The sequence below is a fragment of the Poeciliopsis prolifica genome, unplaced genomic scaffold, assembly GCF_027474105.1.
Source record: "Poeciliopsis prolifica strain line A6 unplaced genomic scaffold, Auburn_PproV2 SCAFFOLD079, whole genome shotgun sequence".
Taxonomy (NCBI): Eukaryota; Metazoa; Chordata; class Actinopteri; order Cyprinodontiformes; family Poeciliidae; genus Poeciliopsis; species Poeciliopsis prolifica.
The window spans coordinates 615,125-641,218 of NW_026562454.1; the positions used below are offsets into that span (position 1 = coordinate 615,125).

At 42.2% G+C, this 26,094-nt stretch overlaps 1 protein-coding gene, 2 long non-coding RNA genes and 1 pseudogene across 5 annotated transcripts; 2 read left to right on the plus strand and 2 right to left on the minus strand.

Moving 5' to 3' along the window:
* The first annotated feature begins 593 nt into the window (after positions 1–593).
* On the plus strand, positions 594–1,691 carry LOC129352731 (uncharacterized). Its single transcript, XR_008604926.1, has 3 exons — positions 594–966; positions 1,055–1,117; positions 1,350–1,691. It is a non-coding gene; the product is annotated as an uncharacterized LOC129352731 (long non-coding RNA).
* A 791-nt stretch (positions 1,692–2,482) lies between these two features.
* On the minus strand, positions 2,483–4,773 carry LOC129352733 (uncharacterized). The gene is made up of 2 exons (XR_008604928.1): positions 4,602–4,773; positions 2,483–3,359 (listed from the first exon to the last, which is right to left on the minus strand). It is a non-coding gene; the product is annotated as an uncharacterized LOC129352733 (long non-coding RNA).
* Positions 4,598–17,005, plus strand: LOC129352692 (zinc transporter ZIP6-like). Of its 3 annotated transcripts, none has more exons than XM_055021806.1 (12): positions 4,598–4,684; positions 5,973–6,168; positions 7,132–7,588; positions 7,997–8,153; positions 8,946–9,032; positions 9,364–9,533; positions 10,458–10,706; positions 11,290–11,374; positions 13,111–13,506; positions 13,723–13,803; positions 14,383–14,573; positions 15,414–17,005. In XM_055021806.1, exons 2-12 carry the CDS (start codon positions 5,975–5,977, stop codon positions 15,564–15,566), a joined length of 2,220 nt encoding a protein of 739 aa, XP_054877781.1. In that variant the 5' UTR covers positions 4,598–4,684; positions 5,973–5,974; the 3' UTR covers positions 15,567–17,005. The 3 variants fall into 3 exon arrangements, with proteins under 3 accessions (XP_054877781.1, XP_054877780.1, XP_054877782.1); XM_055021805.1 differs by lacking the exon at positions 4,598–4,684 and adding an exon at positions 4,821–5,078 and having other exon boundaries at positions 5,942–6,168; XM_055021807.1 differs by lacking the exon at positions 4,598–4,684 and adding an exon at positions 4,821–5,078.
* On the minus strand, positions 16,988–24,234 carry LOC129352688 (uncharacterized; annotated as a pseudogene).
* Between the last annotated feature and the right edge of the window lie 1,860 nt (positions 24,235–26,094).

The window sequence follows — 26,094 nt, forward strand, 5'->3', positions numbered from 1 at the left end:
AAGAAAATGATCAGAGGCACTGATGCAAATTAACCACAGTTTAGTTAATCACAATAATGCTAGGCATAAATAGTCAATTCATTTTTATTGTACAATATCAACCACTTTAAAATCCTAAATCTATGCTGGCCCTGGAAACCTTACCGCTGATGACCAGTTACTTTGATTAGATAAAATCAGACTGCTTGGGGGAGAAATAATAATTTAAAAAAACAAATGTAACTGAATACACCTAGGTGTTCCCAAACAAAAACACACTCGCACAACAAAAGAAAAACTCCTGGTGAATAACACAAAACAAGAAACTCCCCTCCCACTAGTCTCCTCAATCTAGACAAAACAGCTTGGAACCAGGGACAGCACAGGTTATCTACAAGCGAGCCTGGAGGGCTGAACAATAAAAATTCCCAAAAGAATAAAAAGTTTGATCCATAAATAACCAAAACAAACTAAAACTGAAACAGTAGCAGGCCAACCTGCACACAACAGAGAATAAAATTAAACAGATATTTTAAATAACCACATAATAATGAACTGCCTTTACCTTCGCTAAAAGCTAGCAGAGCTCTGTATATCCTCTCCAAGAGGAGGTTTCCTGCAATAAAATGGAGCCATCAGAAATAATTCTCAACCCAGCGCACACTTCATGTTAACCATACCTGCAGAGAAATCAGCCTGGACTCTCACCCTCTCAGCGATCTACCCGCTTTTAAATGTAAATACCGATTGCTTGCCTCCGTAATGAATCAGCTGCGCTAAAACAGCGTCTTCCTTATATGGGCAACCGGAAGAGTGCATAATGGACATAATGCCCCGGCTACATTTAAATCCAACTTATAAGTTAGAAAGAGTGGTAAGTTTCAGAAAACTGAACTTCAGTTTTTCTGCTGTTAGAACCACTAAGATCAGTTGGAACTGTTGCACTTTCTGGCAGTTGATTGGCAGTTGTTTTCAGTTCAACTGAAGGTAAAGCCTATATAATAATGTATTTTTTTTTACTTAATTCATTTTCTTTAAGTTAAAACTTAAAAAATATGCATTTTACACTGTCTAGTGCCCTCCGTGTCTGGAATGAGAGTCCCTGTCTAGTTGTTTTGAACGTGCTGCACTGAGATCGGTGAGCATATTTTGTACCTTTCATTTGGTTTTTGTTCTTTTATCTTGTTGTCAAATAATGATCTTTATTTGACCTACTTAGTTATTAAAACGTGAACCTTTGCTAAGTTTGTGTAAAATGTAATGTTTTATTATTGTTCTTGGAAAAGGATTTTTCGAACAGTTATGAAACATAATAAGCTAGAATGGTTTAATAATAATTCTATGTTTCTGCTGGTCTTGTCTGTTGACAGATCAGGTTTTTTTTTGTTGTGTTGTTTTTGTTTTTTTGCTTTTTCTTCTCTTCTCCTGGATTGTTCCTGGAGTGGATTCCTCTACTGACTTTGATGGCGAGCCTTCCCACCTGGACTTAGAAAGATCTGGATTTCCTCCCATGTTGAGTGAGACCAGAACCAGGATTTAATTTGATTCATTTGTCATCTAAAAGAGATTAGAGTGCAAACTACCAGGGTGCACCCAATAGATTTAAATTTGATATTTAGCACTTGGCCAAGTATTGTTGTTTTTCTTTTATGTATTTATTGTGTGTAGTTTTATTTTCTTAATTGTATGTCTTGTCAACTTGTGAGTTTATGATTCACGTTACTAAAGCTAATTGTTTTTTAAATTCACTCAACTGTGTATGTGTGTTATTTAAACACCCATCGTGCTCCGACAGCCAAACCTATTGGCCCATCTACCTAAAACATATTGTACCCTTCTCAACTGTGTTACATTTGGATTTTCATCCAATTGGGAGAACCGTAGAAAACAAAAAGCTGATGGATGGTAAATGTCCCAGCTGGATGTTTGACTGTTGCACATTCAGATTGTGAAGAGTTCGCCTCAGGTCGTCTGCTTCCACATGAGCGGCGGTCGAGTTTTAGTCTGCGGCTGTGAAGCCGGAGCAGTCAGGCGGAGGCGCAGGGCCTCCTGTGTTTTTTGTTCTGGGTGGGTTTGTTTAAGGCTCTGGGTGCTGGGATCCATCTGGGATCAGCCCTGAAAGCTGTTATCTTAACCGAGTGTGAGACTCTCACCATCTGATCCATGTTACCTCTGAGGAAAACAGGGAGATTTTCCACTGAAAGCAGAGAGCTGCAGCTTCACAGGCTCATGTTTACATAACAAAACATGCAGGAAAATATGTTCTATCCGTTCTGATCGTTTTCCAGAAAAATGTGATCATGTGACAAGAAAAGCTTCTGCTCAGATCAGAAGAGAAACATGAAGGTTTCTTTCATTAAACAGCAGAGAAGATAATAAAATATTAAGAAATGGTTCAAAATGGCAGCACAGAATCATGAAGGCTTTAGAAAATGTAAAAATAGGAATAAAATGTGGAGCAGAACAAGAATCATCAATTAAATCAGCTGAATGACACAATAAGCACAGAAAAAAGCATTTATACACTATTTGTTTAGCATGTTTTCATTATACAAACACAAATTTTAATGCATTTGTTGAGATTTTAAACTTTGCTGAAAGAAAACCTTAAAATGTCCTAGTTAAAGTCAGAAGACCTGTAGAGAAACTGAGGGAATAGATGAAGTTAATCTAAACTTCTCAGATGGTGATTTGGTTTCATTTCATCTTTATTTGGAAAACACTTTAAAATTAGCCAAAGAAATAAAAATAAGAACAATAACAGAAACTAAAAGGTTTGTTAAAAGCTGAGAATTTAAAACTGGATTCTGAAAAGTGATAAAAACATGAACGAGCATCTCAAAGAGATGCAAAGATCTACTGCAGATATTTTACTATAAATAAGACTAAACCAACTTACATGCAGCTTTTCAACAAGAAATATGAACTTTTTTTCAGTACAAAAATCCTTAATATTGATTAATAAATGTCCCAGTTTCATTGGCAAATTATTTCACTTAATGAAACATTTTCCATGTTTTTCCTGTTCTCTCTCTCTCTCTGGGTTTGTGGACAGATGTGTCTCTGGTGCTGCAGATGGAAAATGTTTTAGGGATATAAACAGTTCACATCTACAAATAAAACATTGTAAATAGTTTTTCTGTAAAAATCAGAACACTGTTCTTTCTTTCATTCATATTTTTCTGCCTCGGCTTCATTCATGTTCAGATTAAAACAACGATCTGCTTCTTTTCTGCTCCAGATTCTTGGTGAATCCGTGTTGAAGCGGAATGAAGCGGACTGAGCCTCGCCTCCTTCGGGTCGGTTCCGGTCCGTCACATGGAGTCCAACCTGTCCTGCTCCATGTCCTCCATGAGGCGTTCAGGTGCAGTTTAGAAACACTGAGATTAAAAAGTTTCAGAAGAATGTTTTATTTAATTTAAGACCAAGAGAAAATCATTATTCTGAAGACTTATTTAATGTAATTCAAACATTTTAAAAACTTCTTGTTTGAGACATTCAGCTGCAGAAAATGGAAAATCAGGAACGTTTTCTGGAAAAAGAGACAAAACTGACAGAAAATCACCTCTGAACATCTGCAGGTTTCTGCTGCTCCATTTAATAATCTCTTCATAAATCAAAGACATTCAAATTAGAATGGAGACTTTGTACAATAAATATCTGTTTGTGCTGCAGAAAAGTAACAATTTTAGACGCAAAACGCTTCGTCCTCCTGCAGGGGACAAAGATAATCATAAACAGATGCAGGATGTGTAACAAAGGAGTTGTTTCAACAACGCAACAGGAATATAAATAATCCAGTATGTCCATAACATGACTCTGGACGTCCATCGTTGGAGACAGAAGGTCAGAGGTCATGTTAATCAGGACTAACAGGAGCTCAGTGTTAACTCTGGTTTCCTTTCAGTTATTCATCAAAACGATACAAACAGATTTTAATATTAATTTTCTTATTTTCATAGAACTTTGGGTCATTTGTTTTGGATTTTTAATGTCATGTTGATTTCAGGTGCACAGTCCTCATCTTTGTTCAGTTCAGGAAAAAACAAGCTGAATTTTTAATTTTCCTCATTTCATCATGAAAGACGGACGTTGTTGTTTTCCCTCCCATTCAGACATTAATATATGGAAATAGCTTCACCTTTCACTTTTCAACCACATTTAAAGCTTTAAATGCACCTGCAGGATTTTTTAAAAATTTCATTTCATTCTTCTTCATTTCTTGTAGCATATGGACAAATATCTGCTTTGTAATGCAAAAACATTACAAAGCAGATATCATTAAAGGTCTGAAATATAAATAACTGAATGAATAAAGCCCTACATGATCATAATTCCAGACAAGTGAAACAAAATGTTGCCCCTGGATTATAAATCAATTCTGTTGTCACGTTTTAAAATAAAGATAATTGCAACTATTTTGCTTAATGTTAAAATGCATTAAAGTTGCACATTTTACAGCTGATTAATTTTTAAAATCTAGTTTTTCGTCTAGGTTTATAGAACAGGTGCAGAGTCATGAGCGAACGACCTTCCTATTAGTGGATGAAGATAAGGAGCTCTGCAGCTTCCTGATGTGGGTCGAGCTCACATTTCCTACAGTCCGCGAAGGCGCCACCAACCTCATTCATTGTAGACTGAAGCGGACGGACCGGAGACGCCGAACCGCACCGAGGAGCTGCTAAAAAGGACCCGGTTCCCCGCGGTGAGTCGTCCGAGACGTTTAAATGTTGGTTGGGTTGTGTTTTGGAGCCGCCCGGAGCCGCTGCTGCCCCGCCGCGGTCTCTCCGCACGGCACGGCGCGGCGCAGTTTCCGGGTTTTACCGCCTTTGTGCACACGGCACCGGTCTGGTGCGGAGCGCACAAACCAACGTGTTTCTGTTTACCTCCGCTGTGTGAGCGGGTCCGCAGCGGGACACTGACTCGCGTGGCCGCTCAACACGGTGTTTAAAACGGTTTCTGGTTAAATTTGACCGGCGGGCTGCGGTCCAGACTCGGCCCGGAACCAGGCCTGATTCCGGGCCGCAGCTCCGGGAACATCCCGCCTGTCAGCATCCAGGGCGGGGAGTCCGGTCGGGGCTGCTAGCCTGGGAAACCCGGTAAAAACACAGTTTATTTCAACAAGTGGCCGCATTATTTAACTCTAACTACCTCTAATGATTAGCTATAGTAAGACTAGTTTCGATCTGCGGTATGACTAATATAATCCGGAATAATCCGGTATGACTCGGGTTTTCCTTTTATTCTTTGCCAAACTCCGTTCAGAAAAACAAACATTTTAATATTTCTTTGCCACACAGAAGATGAGGGATGTAATTTTTTGCCCCAGTATTTATTAAAAGCTTCTTTTTAATTCGGCTCATCTTTTAGAAAACCCTAAACATTATTTTTGCCGATCCTCATCTTTTCCTTGTATCTATCTGTCAACTCCAGAGCTTAACAGGATTTTCAGAATAAATGTTTTTAGGCTAATCTGATCCTTAAATTCCTGACATGTGGCTCCCATTGTGTAACACTGATCACTCCTTCAGTTTTCCACAGGCTACTGGAGCTTATTATAACTTTATTAAAGACACAAATAGATTCATCTGAGAAAATAATAATTTAAAAAATAAAATCCACGAGCTGAACCTTTTGTTGGGCCTTGGTGAATATTAGGCTGATTAAATGTTAAAAATGTGGAATCTTAAGAAACGCAGAGTTCCTCTTTGGCCTGTTTCACTTCCTTCCTCTGAAGCTGCTTTTAAAGGTTAGAAGATGATTTAATTCTGGGGATTTTTGCTCTGAAGTGTGAAACCAAGAGGCTGATTCATCTTTAGGGAATGTTTAAACTAACCAGCATCACTCAGTAAAGGTCTGACTGGTTTAAAATGATGCATTTTAAAAAAAAATCTTTCTTTATCTTTGAGTCATTCTGCTCAGCATCAGAATCTCTGAATCTTCCAGTTTTTCTGTCCTCCAGTGATCCAGACGAGACGTTTTTGTCCCAGCAGAGATGCTGAATGACCAGATGGCTGCAGCCATCTTGGCTGCGACGCTCTGCTTTGCTGCCAGCTGCGTCTGGGCGGCGGCCGACTGCTCGCCGTCCCCCACCGAGGCCTCCGGCGGCGCCCGGCTCCTGACCGCCGTGGTGGACGCTCAGAGGGCCGAGCGGGCCCGAAGGCAACACCTGGAGGCGCTGTTCCATAGGTGAGCTGCTGCTGTTGCTTTGAGTGAGGAAGAAACGAAGCATCCAGGGCGGGGAGTCCGGTCCGGGCTGCTAGCCTGGGAAACCCGGTAAAAACACGCTTTATTAACTACGAGAGGAAATGAGTTCATGGTACGATGTGCTGGAGCGTTTCTCTGAACATTTACAGTTCAGAACATGCAGCCACAACTAAACTGCTGAAGATTTTCCTGACACACTTTTTTCTTCCACTCAACTTTCTTTGACTATTAGGGTTCCAACAATTATTTTAGTAATCAATGATTTTGACGATTAATCAGATTAGACAGAAGGTACTTTCTGCATATTTTCCAGTTTTAGGATCATGTAAAAATGTAAATTCCTGATTTAATTCCCTATTTTAAAGGAAAATAAACATTTTATTGCCTAAAATTAAATATCAGCTTAATATTTGATCATGTTTGATCAAATATTATTTTAGCATCAATATGAGAGTTCAGGCTTTTAAACATCCATACAGTTTAGATCTGATCCACTGATTATTTATCGATGAACTCATTAATAAATGACTGATCAATAACTGGATGTAAAAGATGCTTACAATGTGAATTAAATTCTTTTATTTTTTGATCTTTAATAATATTAAAATTTTGTTAGCAGGTAAAAAAAATTAAGAAATACTGATTTTGCATTATTGATTAATTTCATTTTGTGAATAAATGAAGAATCTACAAACAAATTTGTCCTTCAAGACGATTTAGTTGAGATCAAAACACCAGAGAGAAACTTTCATCCTCCAGCTTTGGTAAAAAAAAAAGACAAATAATGCAAATGGACAGAATTGATATTGTTCTAATTTAATATGTGATTTATTGATTTATTGCTTATTGTGACTATTTGACGTATTTATAGTGGTTATAAGTGATCGTGAATATTAATTATTACTGTATTGATCTGAGTTTGATCCTCCGTGTTTTTGGTCTCAGATACGGAGAGAACGGCTCCATCTCTCTGGACGGCCTGAAGCGTCTGCTGCAGAGCGTCGGCCTTGACCGGATCCGGAACGTCATGGTGAAGCACCGGGAAGAACCCGGCCACCACCATCAGCACCAAACGCATCATCACCATCACCATCCGGGTCGGCACCCGGCTGCCGACCACAACAGAACCGAGGACCTGCAGCAAAACCAGCCCACTGTGTCTGCGGGTCGCGACGGCAGAACCGCAGACGGCAGAACCGCAGACGGCAGAACCGCAGACGGCAGAACCGCAGACGGCAGAACCGCAGACGGCAGAACCGCAGACGGCAGAACCGCAGACGGCGCCGGATTGTTGGTGAAAACCCAAAAGAGAAGCTTGGCTGGAGAAGGAGGGACCACGGTCGTTAAAACCGAGCCAGCGGACCAGGATCATCTGCAGAACCGCAGCCTGGAGAATGAAGAGGTTCGACAGACACAGGAAGAGGTTCTCTGTAGCATAGATCTATAGATCTACAGCCCAGCTGCTCCTCCACCGGTTTCTCAGTAAACACATCTGAGCTCAAAAGCAGAAATATTTATTATTTTAATCTGGTTTTCAGATTCTTTACCAGCAAAGTTCATCTTTCAGGAACTCATGATCGTTCATGGAGCTTCTTTACAAATGTTCACGCTGATGTTAGCGATAGCCGCTACATGTTTCACATTAAGATGCCATTTTAGACTAGCATAGCGTTTCGCTAACTCCTATTAGCATAACTAACACAACACGAGTTTTCCAGCGTCCAATCAGATCGTTTGAAGCAGAAATGAATGGCTTCAGATGCAGCTGTGATGTAAATAACGACTGACTGAGTGTTGGTATCTCCTGCAGTGCCTGAACGCCTCGGGCCTCCTCTTCTCACACGGGATGTCCCAGGAAGGAGGCGTCGCCCTGGGAGACTTTGCCTTCCTGTGCCCCGCCCTCCTCCACCAGATCGACAGCGGGGCGTGTCTCCTGCACGGCGACGCCTCCCGACACGAAGACGCAGGTAGGAGAGTCAGACTGGAGCTTTTATCAGAGAAAACATCTGGATTACCAGGCTCCAATCTGGATTAACAGGCTCTAATCTGGATTAACAGGTTCTAATCTGGATTAATGGGCTCTAATCTGGATTAACAGGTTCTAATCTGGATTAACAGGTTCCAATCTGAATTAACAGGCTCTAATCTGGATTAACGGGCTCTAATCTGGATTGACAGGCACTTATCTGGATTAACAGGCTCTAATCTAGATTAACAGGCTCTAATCTGGATTAACAGGTTCTAATCTGGATTAACACGCTCTAATCTGGATTGACAGGCTCTAATCTGGATTGACAGGCTCTAATCTGAAACTTTGTCATGTTGGCACCTAATTGCATCATCAGCAGTTTCTGCTTCTGTTTATGAAAATAATAATTTGACCAAACCAGTTTGATTTGTTGCTTTTTTAGATTCTAGTTTTTATCCAAACAAAGAACTCTTCAGAAATTGACGTTTGAAATGAATTCAGTTTCAAACTGAAAACCTTCTGAATCAAGCAGTATTTTTTGAGTCGTTTATAGAGTATCGCTTGTACCTGCTCCACACTGACCAATAGAAACGCTGTTGCTAACGGCGACCTGCATGATGATGCGTCTTATCCTTCAGAAGAAGCTCCGCCTCCAAAACTGGACCGTAATCTGTGAAATAAGATGTGATGATCATTTATAAAACTAATCTAAAAAATAAACTCTGAAAAATAAAACATAAATAAAACATGAAAAACAAAAAGTGAGGAAATTTCTGTTTTTTTTTTTTAGGACATAAACACCATAAACATTCACACGGTCACCATGGAAACCACAGCGAGCCCAACGGCGGCGAAAACGGCAAACACATCACAACAGGTGAGATGACTTCAGGCTGGGATCAAAGGTCAGTGGATGGGTTTAACGGTGAAACCAGTTTCCTGCTGACCTTCTCCAAACAGATTCACACAAAACGAGGAGAAAACGTCATAAAATAAATATATTCCTCAAGTTTTAAATCGTTCTAGATTCTCCTCTATCAGAACATTAAAGATTTGGTTGTTTTTCACCTTTAAATAAAAGCTGAGCTGCTCTTCCAGCCCATGAAGCCAACGGTCAGTCGGGTTAAAACACAACGTGGTCAGAGAAACGCTGAGCGGTGACTGAAGTTCTGCCTCTGACGGCTCTGGGACGCTCTGGTTTGTTGCAGCCTGGGTCGGCGGCTTCGTCTCCATCACCGTCATCAGCATGCTGTCGCTGCTGGGCGTCCTGCTCATCCCGCTCATGAACAGAGTCTTCTTCAAGTTCCTGCTCAGCTTCCTGGTGGCGCTGGCCGTGGGAACGCTGAGCGGCGACGCCTTCCTGCACCTCATTCCCCACGTGAGTCAGAGCGAATTTATTTACATCAGCAGAAACTCCACCAGCAGCTTAGCTTAGCCTAGCTTAGCTTACCTTAGCCTAGCTTAGCTTAGCCTAGCTTAGCTTAGCCTAGCTTAGCTTCTAGTGTTCCACAGGGATGAGTTATTAGCTCCCTCTTCCTCTTCCTTCTGAATTTAAATGTATAATTATGAAATAAAAGACACTTATATTTTTATACATAAAGAAATAAAGAAGCTGCTGGAAAAACAGTCAAACTCTTTCTGATATAATTATATTGTCTTAAATTGTCTCGGCTTTGAAGTTTAAGGCTAAAACTCAAGACATTTAAAAGCCAAAAATATTTTATTATGTAAAATGCTGAAAACAAAACGGACAAAAAATGGGAATAAATCCTGAATCTAAAGACGATGGTCTGGATTTAAATCTGTATCTTTCACTTTTTCCAAAAATCAAACCAATTAAAATGTTTTGTTTTCTTCACACTTTTGCACACGCAGCAATTTCTCAAAATAAAATTCAGCCTGCAGATTATTTTTCCATTTTGGATTTTTGACTAAAATTTCAAATGTAAAAATGGAGAAATTTTTGGGTTTCGTTGTGGATGATTAAGAAACAGAAAATAATTACTTTTCCATTTTTTGATCTTTGGATCTCAACTGTAAATCAGACCTGCATCTTTAACCATCTGACCCCATCAGCTGTAGTTTTTTCTTCCACTAAATCACCTCTGCTGCTCTGAGAGGAGATGCTGCAGGTGTCAGAGCAGCTGCAGCATCTCCTCTCAGAGCAGCTGCAGCATCTCCTCTCAGAGCAGCTGCAGCATCTCCTCTCAGAGCAGCTGCAGCATCTCCTCTCAGAGCAGCTGCAGCATCTCCTCTCAGAGCAGCTGCAGCGTCGCTCAGGCGTTTTGTTTTTTCTCTTCAGTCTCATGGGAACCACGACCACTACCATCACCATGACGACCACTACCATCACCATGACGACCACTACCATCACCATGACGACCACTACCATCACCTGGGCGACCCCAACGACCTTCACCCTCACGGCGACGCCGAGGAGAACATGGACGGCGTGTGGAAAGGCCTGACGGCTCTGGGCGGAGTCTACTTCATGTTCCTGATCGAACACTTCCTGACTCTGGGAAAAATGTACAAAGACAAGAAGCAGAAGGTCGGAGGCGAAACTTTGATGTTTTCTGGTCACGTTGATTCTGATTTTATTTTGAAAGAACCAGCAGAAGCAGCAGCACAGCCTGATGACAGCATTACCTCCGCCTCTGTGGCAACAATATCTGATCATTAATGCAGCAGGAAATAGTTCAGGAAGCCTTTAAACGAGAGGTTTGGTTCAACCAGCAGGTGGCGCCACATGCAGCTTTTTCAACAAAACTGTTTTCAGTGAATTTAGATTTATATACAGTCCTTATAAAATAAATATTAAAACTAAACAAGTCATAATCCAGCAGAAAACAAAATGATTTTATTCTTGTCATATTCAGACTTTATTATTCAACTTTTATGTTTTTTCCTCATTATTAGGATTTTATCTTGTAATTTTATCAATATTCTCATTATTGCGACTTTATAGTAATATTTTGACTCTGTTGTTGTAATTTGACAGTTTTTCATGTCCTGTCATATAAACACTGACCAGCAGTCTGCAGCCTCAGTGTTTATGGAGGTTCTGGTTCTGTTGATTCTGTTGGTTCTGTTGGTTCTGCTGGTTGTGATGTTCATGTTTGTTCTCCTGTCAGGTCCAGAAGAAGTGGGACCAGACGGACAAATCGGACCCGGAGAAGCAGCCGGCTCTGGAGGAGAGTGGGCTGAAGCCAAGCGAAGGTGCGAGTACGTTCTGGTCTGGCTCTGGTTCTGGTTCTGGTCCGGTTCTGGTCTGGTTCTGGTCCGGTTCTGGTCTGGTCCGGCTCTGGTTCTGGTCCAGTTCTGGTCCAGTTCTGGTCCGGTTCTGGTTCTGGTCTGGTTTTGGTCCAGTTCTGGTCTGGTTCTGGTTCTGGTCCGGTTCTGGTTCTGGTCTGGTTCTGGTCTGGTCCGGCTCTGGTTCTGGTCCGGTTCTGGTCTGGTCCGGTTCTGGTCTGGCTCTGGTTCTGGTCCGGCTCTGGTCCGGTTCTGGTTCTGGTCTGGTTCTGGTCCGGTTCTGGTCTGGTTCTGGTCTGGTTCTGGTTCTGGTCTGGCTCTGGTTCTGGTCCGGCTCTGGTCCGGTTCTGGTTCTGGTCCGGTTCTGGTCCGGTTCTGGTTCTGGTCCGGTTCTGGTCCGGTTCTGGTTCTGGTCCGGTTCTGGTTCTGGTCCGGTTCTGGTCTGGTCCGGCTCTGGTTCTGGTCTGGTTCTGGTTCTGGTTCTGGTCTGGTTCTGATCCGGTTCTGGTCTGGTTCTGGTCTGGTTCTGGTCCGGTTCTGGTCTGGTCCGGCTCTGGTTCTGGTCTGGTTCTGGTCCGGTTCTGGTTCTGGTCTGGTTCTGGTTCTGGTTCTGGTCTGGTTCTAATCCGGTTCTGGTCTGGTTCTGGTCTGGTTCTGGTCCGGTTCTGGTCTGGTCCGGCTCTGGTTCTGGTCTGGTTCTGGTCCGGTTCTGGTTCTGGTCTGGTTCTGGTCTGGTTCTGGTCCGGTTCTGGTCTGGTCCGGTTCTGGTTCTGGTCTGGTTCTGGTCTGGTTCTGGTCCGGTTCTGGTCTGGTTCTGGTCCGGCTCTGGTCCGGTTCTGGTTCTGGTTCTGGTCCGGTTCTGGTCTGGTCCGGCTCTGGTTCTGGTCCAGTTCTGGTCCGGTTCTGGTTCTGGTCCGGTTCTGGTTCTGATCCGGTTCTGGTTCTGGCCTGGTTCTGGTCTGGTCCGGCTCTTGTTCTGGTCTGGTTCTGGTCCGGTTCTGGTCTGGTTCTGGTCTGGTTCTGGTCCGGTTCTGGTCTGGTTCTGGTCTGGTTCTGGTCCGGTTCTGGTCTGGTTCTGGTCCGGTTCTGGTCTGGTCCGGTTCTGGTTCTGGTCTGGTTCTGGTCTGGTTCTGGTCCGGTTCTGGTCTGGTTCTGGTCCGGCTCTGGTCCGGTTCTGGTTCTGGTTCTGGTCCGGTTCTGGTCTGGTCCGGTTCTGGTTCTGGTCCGGTTCTGGTCTGGTCCGGCTCTGGTTCTGGTCCAGTTCTGGTCCGGTTCTGGTTCTGGTCTGGTTTTGGTCCAGTTCTGGTCTGGTTCTGGTTCTGGTCCGGTTCTGGTTCTGATCCGGTTCTGGTTCTGGCCTGGTTCTGGTCTGGTCCGGCTCTTGTTCTGGTCTGGTTCTGGTCCGGTTCTGGTCTGGTTCTGGTCTGGTTCTGGTCCGGTTCTGGTTCTGGTCTGGTTCTGGTCTGGTCCTGGTCCGGTTCTGGTCTGGTCCGGCTCTGGTTCTGGTCTGGTTCTGGTTCTGGTCTGGTTCTGGTCCGGCTCTGGTCCGGCTCTGGTTCTGGTCTGGTTCTGGTCTGGTTCTGGTCTGGTTCTGGTCTGGTCCGGCTCTGGTTCTGGTCTGGTCCTGGTCCGGTTCTGGTCCGGTCCTGGTCCGACACAGAGCTCTCCTCTCAGACGCTTCCTGTCTGCTCTCCCTCCATCAGACGTGGAGCCGAACGGCGCCGGAGCGTTCGGCGAGCTTCCCGGCGGCGTGTCGGAGGAGGAGCAGGTGATGCTGGCGCCGCAGGTTTCCGTGGCGCCGCAGCAGACGTACGGCCGGCCCGACGGCGCCGGGTACTCGGCCGAGGACTGCGAGAACAAATGCCACTCCCACTTCCACGACACGGTGGGGCAGGCGGACAGCCTGCACCACCATCACCATGACTACCACCACATCCTGCACCACCACCACTCCCAGAACCACCACCCCCACAGCCACGCCCACAGCCACGCCCACTCCTACTCCGAGGAGCACTTCCAGCAGGCCGGCGTCGCCACGCTGGCCTGGATGGTCATCATGGGCGACGGCCTGCACAACTTCAGCGACGGCCTCGCCATTGGTGAGCCGCCGGCGCCACGGGAAGCCTCCCTGGGGAACCTGGACCCCCCAGAGAGCCTGACCCCCCTGGGGAGCCTCGCCCTGGGGAGCCTGGCCCCCCTGGGGAACCCGGCCCCCCCAGAGAGCCTCGTCCCCCCAGAGAGCCTGACCCCCCTGGGGAGCCTGGCCCTGGGAAGCCACAGGCGCCGCAGCCTGACGAGTGTCTGTGTGTCTGCAGGAGCCGCCTTCAGCGAGAGTCTGTCCAGCGGGCTGAGCACATCGGTGGCCGTTTTCTGCCACGAGCTTCCACACGAGCTGGGTGAGAGCGCCAACGCCACGAGATCGACTTATTGATCAGTGATCGCATCAATATCACCAATAAATACAGTCACTGTGAGCAGACTGGAGAAAAAATCAGACGCCTTTATGTGACTGGAGTCAGAAAGAAACGTTTTAAAACGCAAATATTTTCAAACAGCAACATTTCTGTTTGTGGGGCTGAAAGTTATGCAGTTATGTAAAAAAGACAGAAATGATTCTTAGTGTCAGTTTCATTGTTTTCATAAAATATTATAACAAAACGTTTTAGTTCACCAGGTAAAGGTTTTTCTTCATAGTAAATAGTCGATCAGTTTCTGATGCTGGTCTCTCTCTCTTTGTCTTTCTCGCCCTCTCTCTCCATCTCTCTCCCTCTCTCTGTCTTTCTCGCCCTCTCTCTCTCTCTGTCCATCTCTCGCCCTCTCTCTCTCTGTCTCTGTCTCTCTCTCCATCTCTCCCTCTCTCTCCCCCTCTCTCTCTCTCCATCTCTCTCTCTCTCTCTCTCTCTTGCCCTCTCTCTCCATCTCTCTCTCTCCATCTCTCTCTCGCCCTCTCTCTCTCTCTCTCTCTCTCTCTCCAGGTGACTTTGCGGTGCTGCTGAAGGCGGGCATGACGGTTCGCCAGGCCATCCTCTACAACGTTCTGTCGGCCATGACGGCGTACCTCGGCTTGGTGACGGGGATCCTGATTGGCCACTACGCTGAAAACATTTCCACCTGGATCTTTGCCCTGACGGCCGGCCTCTTCATGTACGTGGCGCTGGTGGACATGGTGAGTTGGACCGAACCGTCTCCAGTCCAGAAGTGTCTCCGCAGGACCGAACCGTCTCTGGAGGACGGGAGCGTCTCATGTCTTCATCAGCTGCACAGTTTGGTCATAAAGTTCAAACTAACTTTGATTAAAAGCCTAAATTTGGAAGATATTTTCATACATTTAATAAAAATAGAATGTCATATTTTTTTTATCAGACTTTCTTATTTTAGATCAGTTAAAATCATCCAAGTTATTTCTGTTTTTAGATTTTTTTAAAATTATTTTAATTTGAGCAGAAAGATAATTTTTCTAAATTTATTTGAATTGTTTCAACATGATATCTGTTATCACTAATAGATCAATGACTCACTGATCATCTTATATTTTAATCAATACACATATTATTGAATTTGGGTTTAAAATTTTACAGTAATAAATATGAATTAAAGTTGCTGTTCTTAGTTTTTATATATTGTTTTTATCTCAACTGAACATTTTGATATCGGACCTTAAAGTTCTGAATTGTTGTGTGGAAACTAGAGATGCATGTTTTCACTCCCGATACGATCCGATATCTGAGGTTCAGTATCGGCCGATCCGATACTGAAAAACATCTGAATTGATTTAAAATGTTTTTTTATTAAACACAGACATAAATTTACTGTATTACTCATTTATTTAATAATTCTGAGTCAAACATGTAGAAACAACTTTAGTTTGTTCAGTCAGTAGAAAATCTATCAGTGGAAAATCAACTAAAAGTTAAATGTTTTAATTTAAAGGTTTTCTTCTTCCTCTCTGCACCGTCAGCCTGTTTTCTTCCCTCCAGGCTGATTTATTGCTGCTTCTCTGCTTCAGGTGCCGGAGATGCTGCACAACGACGCCGGCGACCACGGCTTCAGCCACTGGGGCTTCTTCCTGCTGCAGAACGCCGGCATCCTGCTGGGCTTCTGCATCATGCTGCTCATCGCACTGTTTGAGCACAAAATCCAGCTGGACCTGGGGTTCTGACCCCGCTGCGCTGCATCCTGCTTCAGTTTACGGCAGGAAGCCTGGAGGGAGCCTGGAGGAATCCTGGAGGAATCCTGGAGGGAGCCTGGAGGAATCCAGGCCTGGAGTCGCTCAGCCGGGTTCACAGGTGGAAACCGTCTGGAGTTTCTTCTGAGTTTCTTTCACTATGAACACATTAAGTTTCTGTCTGAACTTCATCTTTTGGGTCAATTAGTTTAGTTTTTAAATCATTTTTAGGTTTTTCTCAGTGAAACCTGATCAGTGTTATAAAGGTACAACCGTCCAAACCACAGTTCCTGTTAAACCTGATTCTGTATAAACCTGACAGGAAGCAGAAGACGGGTCATGAGTTACTTTTAGGTTTCTTTTTTTAAATGAATTCTTGTTTTTTCCACTGATATTTGTGGAGTTTTGTGTTCATGTTGAATTTGTTTCTCGTTAAAATGACATTTTTCCCAAACAGCTTTAGAAACTTCAGCTCTGAAATGTTAAACAGGAAATAATCCCTGAAATGAAATGATTGATAGAAGCACCAACAGGCGGTGCGTTCAGGAACTGAAGGAGCTTTTAGACTCAGCATGTTGGTCCTCTAAATGATTCGGCTGCTTTTAAAGCTCCGTTTTATTAAAATAAGTCCTGAAACTTCTGGACGGAACCGGAGAGAAAACGGATCCAGTTACAGGAAAAGTCCTGAACCAAAGCTGTTAAAATGCTTTTATTTTGAAGGAAAGTTGCTGATTTGGTTAAAATCTTCAGGTTTTGGTTCTGGTTCCTGTTGGTTGAATTTGTAGGTGAAAGTTTGAATCCAGTTTGTTTCTGTTTCATATTTGGTTGTTTATAAATGAATATGGATGTTGGTTATGAATCCATCACCACTCCAGAGATTTCTCCGTTTTCCCAAACAGCCAAACTTTTTCATCCAATCAGCATCAAACTACTTTATTATGACCAGCAGCTAAAAGAGGCTTCATGTTTGCTCTGCTCTCATTGGATGATTTTTCTGCTTCAAGAAAAACGTCTTTATTTATTTTATTTGTTATAAAATGTACAAACTGATGTTACCTTCATCGCTGTGTTTAGAGAATCGTTGTAGAAATGTTGTTCTGCTGACTGCAGGTCAGAAAAGCTTTATGGTTTCGATGGTAACAGATTAAAGATGGCAGCTCATAGAAAGCAGGTTTTTCCTCCAAGTTTTAATTTTTGTTATGTTGTTAACATAAAGCAGAAGAAACGGATTGCTCTGAAGTTCAGGTCAAAGTTTCCTCTGTGGATCCATTAATGTTACACTGTAAATATTTACTGTTAGGTTTATGTATCTGTGATGTTTGTCTGCATTATGTTTCACTGACACAAACCCAACCTGCTGCAGAAACCTGGGAGAAAAATGAAAAGGTTTGGGAAACAATAGAAAAATAAAATCCATTGAAGATGAAATCTCATGTTTTCTTTATGAATTCAGTTTAATTTCAGATGTAGTTTCATGTTTTCATTGACATTCTGTCCATTCAATACATGTCATGTAGTTTTATTATATATCTTTTCTATGGTTGCAGCTTTTTAGATCATAAAGTATTGATCTGTCATGGATTAGGCTGAGATGCAGTCAGACTCCCATTAGGAGCAGAAATGAATTTAATTATGATTCTTATATTACACATAAACCAGGAAACAGAAAATATTTTTAATGTTTTTCTGATGTATCAGAGTAATAAGAGTCAGACTAGCTTCCCAAATACATTGATTCTGATAAAATCATTTATGAAGGATTTATATTTCCTGTTTCAAACAAAGCAAAGAGCTTTAAATAAAAGCAAAGAGAATTGTAAGAACTAAAATCTAAATGACTTTGGGACAATCTGCAGATTTAAGACCTCTGATCAAGTGACTCTTATTGGAGAAAAGGTTTTTCTCCTTTCTCCACTTTAGCCATGACTTCTGCTTTTTGTTTCATCTCCATCAGTGACTGAATCCGTTGTTTCCAGCCTGGTTTTGCCTCCTGTTTCTCTTCTTCAATCAGCAGATCAATGTACTCTGAAGTGGTGAGAGGATTGGGCTTCAGTGCTATCTCCTTCAGTCTGTTCAGACACTTTGCTGACATGTCTATTAATTTATTCACCTCTTTCTGCATGATATCATATTCAGCCTGTAGTTTTCTCATCAGTCCCTCAACAATCATCTTTTGCCCTGTGGCCTCTTCATAATTTTCTTTCAGGTCTACAGCTGTCCGTTTCTCTGTAACATCTTTATAATCCCACCTGTACTTTTGGTTGAAATGAATGTTCCAGAAACATTTCCCTGGACATACAGTGCAGTATCCATTTCTGTCCATCGCCCAACTTTTTCTTTTATCAGCATCATTTGGTATTGGACAAGGGTAATGACAGGTGAAGTGGCACTGCTGACAGTTCATACTGTAGCAACCAGAACCTGAGATATCAACTTGTATCGGTTTTTTCACAGTGACCTCAAACTTAAATTTCTCATTTCTACTGATCTCAGCTTCATGCTCTTTGATTTTTTCTCTTGTCTCTCTGATCTCCTCCAGTTTGGCCAAACCAAGTTTAACCTGAATCTGCAGATTCTCAACTGAAACCTCCAGCTGCTTTCTTTCTCTCAGGACCTCATTGGTCAGAGTCAAACTTTTGGTTTCTATCTGATTTAGAGCAGCAAAAAACCTTTTCATGCTTTTTGTTCCCATGTTCCAAAACATCTGATCAAAGTTTCCATCATCATCATCACTCTGAGTCTCTGCTGCAGAGGATATATTGTCAGCAAACAGAGCAGAGTTGTTAAATTTGAAGTGAACTGGAAGACCATCTTTCCCTTTCGGACTTGGTATGCCTGAAGCTTTGATGGCTTCTAGAACTGGAGGCTTCTGACCATCTGCAAATGTCACCAGGATCCTGATGTTTTCTGCTATATCTTTGCCAAAGATGGAGAGAATGGAATCAAAGATATATTTCTGTTTTGGTGTGAGACGAGCTAAAGCAGCCTGAGCTACGAAACACAGAGCATCAACCTCACTGACCCCGTCTTTACTAGTGAAGAGGTTACAGAGCTGCTCTGTGATCTCCCTGTCTCTCTCTATTCCTCTGGTGTCTCCAAAGCCTGGAGTGTCTATGATGGTCAGAGAGAAGGGAACCTGAAATCCCTCTCTGTGGTTGAGTTGGTACACAGTGACCTCAGAGGTCTGACTGTGAGCTTGGGATTTTGTTTGACCATCGTCCACTAAGATGAACCGATACGAGTCTGACCATTGAACACCTAGAATGTAATTTATCATCCCATTGATGAGAGTTGACTTCCCAGCACCTGTAGCTCCAAGAACCATGATGGTGTGACTTTGTTTAGCAGCAGGTTCTCCAAACCTGAAGAACCTGCATCCATTTATTCTGATGTTCTCCTCCATCAGAGGAACTTTATAAACAGGAAGTGGTCCAATCTGTGGCTGCAGCTCTTTGCTCTTAGCTTTAACAGCATCAGAAAGTCTGGTGCTGTTTGGCTTTGTTGTTTGAACATGAACAATCTTGCTTTCCTTGCTCCTACCAGCCCCACCACAGTCACATGTGATCCTGAATGCATATTGTGTTTCTGACTGAAGTCCTGAAATGATGGCCGTTTCACCTTTTGACCTTGTTTGGTTCCAGGTGTGATCATCTTCTACCTTTGAATATTCCACAATGTAGCTCAGGATGTGAACATCTGGTCCGAGCTCTGCAGGTTTCTCCCAACTCACTGATATCTCAGAAGAGTTTGGTTCACCTTGCGGTTCTCCAGGAGGGCTGCAGGGTAAAGTCTTAATGGGATCATTGATGACATTGGCCGGTCCAACACCTGCTGAGGTCACTGCTCTGCATCTGAACACGTACTCTGTGTTTGGCTGCAGTTGGGTCACTGTGATTTCTGATGATTTTGGTTCAGTCTGTTGTTTCCATTCATCTTGTCCAATGACACAGAACTCAACAGAGTAGGATGTGACGCTCTCTGCTCCAAAGCTGGGAGGAGAAACCTTCAGAGTCACACTGCTGTGGTTTATGTCAGCAGCTGTCACAGTTTCAGGCTTAGAAGGAGGCTCAAAGTTTTCACTGATGAGGGAGGCGTCTTTATAAAGGTAGATGGTTGAACCTTCATGTTTCTCATCTGTTAGACCTACTGCCAGGAATGCTGAGCTCCTGGCCTCAGTGTTGGCCTCTGCAAAGTCTTTGAAGAGTTTTGCTTTTGTTCTCATTTCATCTGCCAAGTTGTTTGAGAGATACCATTGTTCCTTCTCGATATCATAACTGTGTGAATCATCCGAGTTGGTTTTGCTTTTGAGGTAGTTCTGCAAAGCAGAGAGGAACGGTTCATCTCTTTCCAGTGAGCTGAAGACAAAACACACAGCATGCTCTGCATTGAGAAGTTCTTCATCAAGGATATTTTGAGATGGGATGATTTTGGTGTTCTTCATCATCCTGGTGTAGGATTTCAGTTTATGTATTTCTCTCTCTTTGCAGTCAATCCAGCCATTGAGGTTTTTGCTGCTGAAAGGTGAGGAATGAATCTCCTTCAAGACATTTGCAAGCTCAGACTCTTCTTCTCCTCCTCCTCGGATTGATGGGAGTTTCTTTGCTATCGTTTGTTGAAATTCAAGCCTGAACTCAGAGCACAAACTTTTAAAACGTTTAAGTTTTTTGATAATCTGTGGAAACTGCTGTGTTGTAGGGTTTTTCATTGCATCATTGCACCTATTTCCAGGTCACTGAGCTCCTCCAGGACACTTTGTACTTCTTGAACTAACTTAATACTTATTTCACGGACAAGTTTAGCTGCAGAAGAATCTAAGTTAGTCAGAGGCAGCATCCAGACCTTGATTGGTACGGCATTTTTCCCTGGCCCCCAGCAGCTTGGGCAGGCTTTGGTAAACTGCTACTGCATCCTGGAAGGTTGTTGGAGTTTTCTCAAGTAGGAAGTCTCCATAAAACTTACAGGAGAACTTCTGCATTAATTCCTTGTCCTTATCTTCCATGTGTAAGGAACCTTCACCTTCAATAGATAGGGTTGGAATCTTCTTAATCAAACTTTCAAGCTGCCATGAATGTCTTGGTGATTTTCTGTCTCAGATTTTTCTTGGTCAAAGACAAAAAATGCTTGAGCTCCATACAGAATGCCTGTGACCACATGTGTTGCTATTTTGTTCTGAAAAACATATGAATGCTTCATGTTGCCTCTTCCAAGATGATTCATTGATAATTCTTGGAACTTTGTGGTAGCTTTGTACTTCAGTGTTACTCTGGCTTGATTTTTGGACGTCATCTGATCATTGAGGTATTTGGCTGATCCTTCAACTTTAACTAGGCCACCTAAAAAACTTGCTTTTAAAGATGCTTCAACATTCAGGACTGAAGATTTGTCCTCAATTGATTCAGAAGCAACTATCTCAAAGTCACTGTTTCGTTGTGGGGTTTCTCTTTTGTATTTTTCCAAGTCATCACAATCCCAGAGTGTCAATCCTGTAGAAATAGAGAAAACATTCATATTTGGGGAATTTCAAAGACAATTATAGATTAAAAAACACTAACAGTTACCATTAAGGAACAGTCATTTCACAGTCTTTGAAATAGTAATTTGAATTTGAGCAGCAATAAAATTTTTACACATATCATTGTATCAATTTTTCATATCGGTATAGAGCACAAAGCTTTAAAAGAAGGCAAAGTTTTACAGGATGGACCAAAGTGCAGACAGGAATGTGGATCATGTTGAAAGTATTTAATGAAAAACAAAAGATATCAAAAATGACTGTAGTCAAGGAAAAACACAGATAATAAATCCAAAAGACATCCAACGAGTAGACAAAAGGAGAACATAGAGAAGCATAGAGAAATGACGGCCACTGACAAGAGGAACCGGCTAAGAGTGACTGAGAATGAGAAGCTTAAATACTAGGGAGGTTGAATGCTGAGCAAAAGACCTGGGCTGATGAGTTAACAGGTTGTAGGTGTGAGTGGAGAAGGAGCGTATACAGGGAAACAGGAAGTAAATCTAACACAATAACTAGACTGGAGAGAAACTAGAGCGACAAAAATAAATAGAAGCAAGAAATAAACTAGAATCAATGAGGAAAAACTGAAGTGGAAATGGAAACGAGGCAGAACTAAGAGAAAAACTGAGGAACACAAAAAATAAAAAAAAACTGAAACAAAAACAGAACCCAACACATTGAATCACCAACAGCATCACTGGCTTGTGTTAGGTATTTTCCTCGAACCTACAATAAAATAACCACAGACAACGTATATGAATTAAACATGGTCAGGCTTCTGCAGAAGGAGAAGTCTCCACCAACAACTTTCTTCAAGTTGTTCATAGAGCGTTCTGATCTGCTTTCACGTGAGCTCCCACTTTATTGTCAAAGAAAAACAGTCACATGGGGCAGTCAGGAAACAACAGAGGTCGTAAAACATTTAACACAAACAGACCACAACTCAGTTCCAGGTGTGATATCTAATTTACAATGTGAGCCCAGTTCAGCTCTGGGTCAAACTGTCACCTAAGACTGGGTAGATAAACACCAGAGAAGAAGGTCTGAGAACCATAAAGTTTTACTACCTCGCATGAAGACAGTCGTAACCTCCAGGTCAGCCCATACACACATAAGGAAGAGAACACTTTAACAAAATGATCATATCAAAAAATCTCTAACAGCTTGTTTGTATAAAGTCCTGAACGGATCAAAGATCAAAGGCTAAAATACTGAACTATAATCATCTACAGTAGTACGACAAAGGAAAGCAACTTAATCTTTATGTTTTCTATTTCTCTTTGTTGTTGGAAACTTTTTAACCTAAAAAGTCACATGAAGAAAACAGATCCAGACGACCAAAAAGGTCAGAACTTTTTACTTTACTCCATTTCCTCTGAAGGTTTTTATTTTGTGGCCCAAGGCAAAGAAAGCCCAGCAGCTGGTTTAGACCCCCAGACCTTCAGGGCCTCCATTAAAGCTTTAACTGTAACAAGGACTAAAGATCTGAAAGTTTAGCATTCATTTATTGAGAATGACAATGCCAATAAATTTAATTTCATGGTTTCATTGGAGATCAAATTTGAAATGGTAATGTAGAATTAAAAAGTAAAAATAATCTTCATATTGTGATGTTGTGTTGCCATGGCTACAATCTGATGCTATCAGTAATTGTTGACAAATTTACCTGGTGCCAAAACTGACATTACATGGTGCATTTAAAGACTGCTAGGAAAATCCCATTATGGCATGTTAACATCAGATTTCACAGTGGTAACAACTGAAAGTGCAGGAAGCACAGAAGGTACAGATATCGGATTGTGGGGATCTGCGTTAGGGTCACAGTATTTTAAGACCCTGAAAATAAAACGTTAAAAAATAAACTATTTTTTTGAATATGTTTAAGAACATGTCAGCTGCATTTCTGTCATGTTCTGTGTTTTTCTGTGTGTTCATTTTGAGTTTCTGTGTTGTCCTGTCTTCCCACTGATTGCTCCCAGGTGTGTCTCGTTCCTTGATTACCTCCTGTGTATTTCATGTCACCTGTGTCTCAGCGTCTCTGTCGGGTCCTTGTCGGATGTTCCCAGTCTGGCTGTCTGTCCATTTATATCGCCTGTTGCTACCAGTGCTGAGCCCCAGTCTCCTGCTCAACTGTGCTGCCAGGTTTTTGGACTTTTTGGATTCTGTTTAGACTGAGTATTTTTGGTTTTCATCATTAAACATCAGCATCTCATTTCAACCTGGGTCTACAAGCGTTTTCCTCACCGCCTCCTCACACCACCTGACTATTTCCAACCAACTTCTTAATTGAATGAAAAACTCTTAAAATCTAATAATTTTGGTAGTACTTTTTTAGTTTGCATTTTATTACATTGTGGGTTTACTATGATCCATTCATGTGGTCTGTTTAGCTGTAATAATGTTTTACCAAACTTTCCAAGACTTTTGCAACGTGAAACGTTCATTCAGGTCAAATGCTGCTTCTTTCAGACATCTTGAAACAAACAACTTTACCTCCACATGAGCATTTTATTTAATTAATGCTTTGTTTGTGAAAATAATCACTCGTGATACCGTATGAAAACAGTAAGTGTGATTTTATATTGCAGCCCACAATAAAATAAAAACTCACCACTTTTCACAACATAAATCAGTAGATGACTAGTGGGTTGGATATGAGGCAAAGTTCTTTTGTGCCCAATGAAGAAATTTCCTGTTCTCAGCAACATTATGCAAACCAGTTAAACCTGACGGCCACACCCAAAAAATAACAACCTCAAAACTAAAACAGATTTAAACAAAAACCGCATAACTCATAACTGAACATATAAAAGAATAAAGGAAGGACAAAATGACAGAAAAATGAACAACAACCCAGATCTATTCCCCTCACAAAAAGAGGTAAAATTAATCATTTATTAATGACAAAATGTAAATCTTTACCAGGAATGACTGTATCATGGCGGCAGTCGTACAGCATCCCGATTCTGAACGGTCGGCCCAGAGTCGCCACTTCCATCACTTTCTGAGGCTCCATCTTGATTTGGAAATAATAAAAGATTAACATTATGGGTCAGAACAATCTGGGAACAATTTACACACATTGAGGGTAATCTGACTGAACAGTGGTCAAAAATCTGACCAAAAACTTTATTGATGAGAAGAAGAGCACGGAAAATAATTAAAAAAAAACCAATATAAAGGACTGAACAGAGAGAAAACAGTTACTCACCGCAGAAATATACTGGAGCTTTGTGACAGAAGTTTCATTTTCACACTTTCATATTCAGTTAGGGAGACACTCCTCCTCATGTTTACTAAGCAAGGCTGCACTTAAAGGGAAAGAGGCTCATTTCCCATGAATGGTGACCAACACGATGAACAGCAATCCAGATCAAATATATATAACTTTTAACACAACAACACACTGTCTGTGTTGTTGTTGTGCTGTTGATATCTTTTTAATGTTTGTTTTTTTAACATTTTAACTGTATGTCGTTAATAAGTTAATTACATCTGATTTGAAGCCATTTGGCCTCTTGTCCAGTTTGAACTCATGTGTGTTAAAGGTCCACTATTACACAAAACTCACATTTTGCATGTTTCCATCCTTCCATTTTCCTGCTTCTAGAAATAATCTAAGAGGAAAACAAAAACATCCAATATATATGTAATAATCAAACTGCTTCTGTCCAATAAAAGCATGTCATTAATGAAGGGGCAAACATAAACTTTTATTTGCACACATCAGAAATCTTTGGGATGAAGTTAAGATTGTAACCAGAAAGAATTGGTTGCAGCTCCACAAACTGATGAAGTGTGAAATTCCTCATTAGTATCACATTCTTAACATAAATATTAACATAAATGTTAAATATTTACCTGAAACCAGCATGCTGTCAGCTTATAGCTACAAATAATACCTCATAACCAATAGAACAGCAATTTACTGCCATCTAGTGGGCAGAGTTATGCCCAGCAATGCCCAATTTTCTTTAGACCAGGGGTGTCAAACGTATGGCCTGCGGGCCGGAACCAGCCCGCCGAACGATTTAGTCCGGCCCGGGGTCTTAATGCACCATACACTTTGTTTAATTGAAAATCTGCAATTCCTATATTGTCCACGAGGGGCGCCGTTTTATTCAGAGCAGACATCGGAAGTAACAGCAGATGGCAGCACTGAGTTTCAGGTTCTGTTAACAGCTTCGATTCTATCGCTTTATCAGCTTCATCAACGACATGTCTTTGTCAAAAAAGAGAAAGGTAGACACAGAGTGTCGGATTTTTCAAGAAAAATTGACTTCTTCCTATTTGTTCACGGAGGTGAATGGAAAACCCGTGTCCCTTGTCTGCCTGCAGCAGGTTTCGGTGCTTAAGGAATACAATATTCACCGCCACTATGAAACTCAGCATGGTGAAAAATACAAGCACTTGCAAGGCGAACTGAGAAATCAGAAGATAAATGAAATGTTGACGGGTCTGAGGAAACAACAATCTGTTTTCACCCGGAGTCGAGAGACCAGTGATGCTGCGGTGAAAGCCAGCTAGCTAACTGCTAGCCAAATAGCGTTAGCATCAAAGCCTTCCTGTGCGGGAACTGCATGCTGAAGCTGCTCAAGTTGTGTCCTAAGAAGCGACAAGCTTTTGCCAATATTAGCTTGACTAGAAATACCGTCGCAGACAGGATTTCAGAACTATCAGCAGACTTGGACAACCAGCTTAAACGCAAAACGGAGTCATTTCTGCATTTTCTGTTGCAATTGATGAGAGAGAATACTGATGTTGCTGATGTCGCTCAACTGGCCATATTTATTCCTGGAGTTAATGAGACGTTGACTGTCAGAGGAGTTTCTAGAGTTGGTGTCCATGACCGACACCATGATATCTGAAGACATTTTCCGCTCCGTTGTTGGAGCGCTGGACCGAGTCGGGCTGGACCGGTCCCGCGCCGGGTGGACCGGTCCCGCGCCATAAGCCTGGCTACTGATGGTCCAACTTTGTACAATCACTGTGATCAGTTTTTACGCA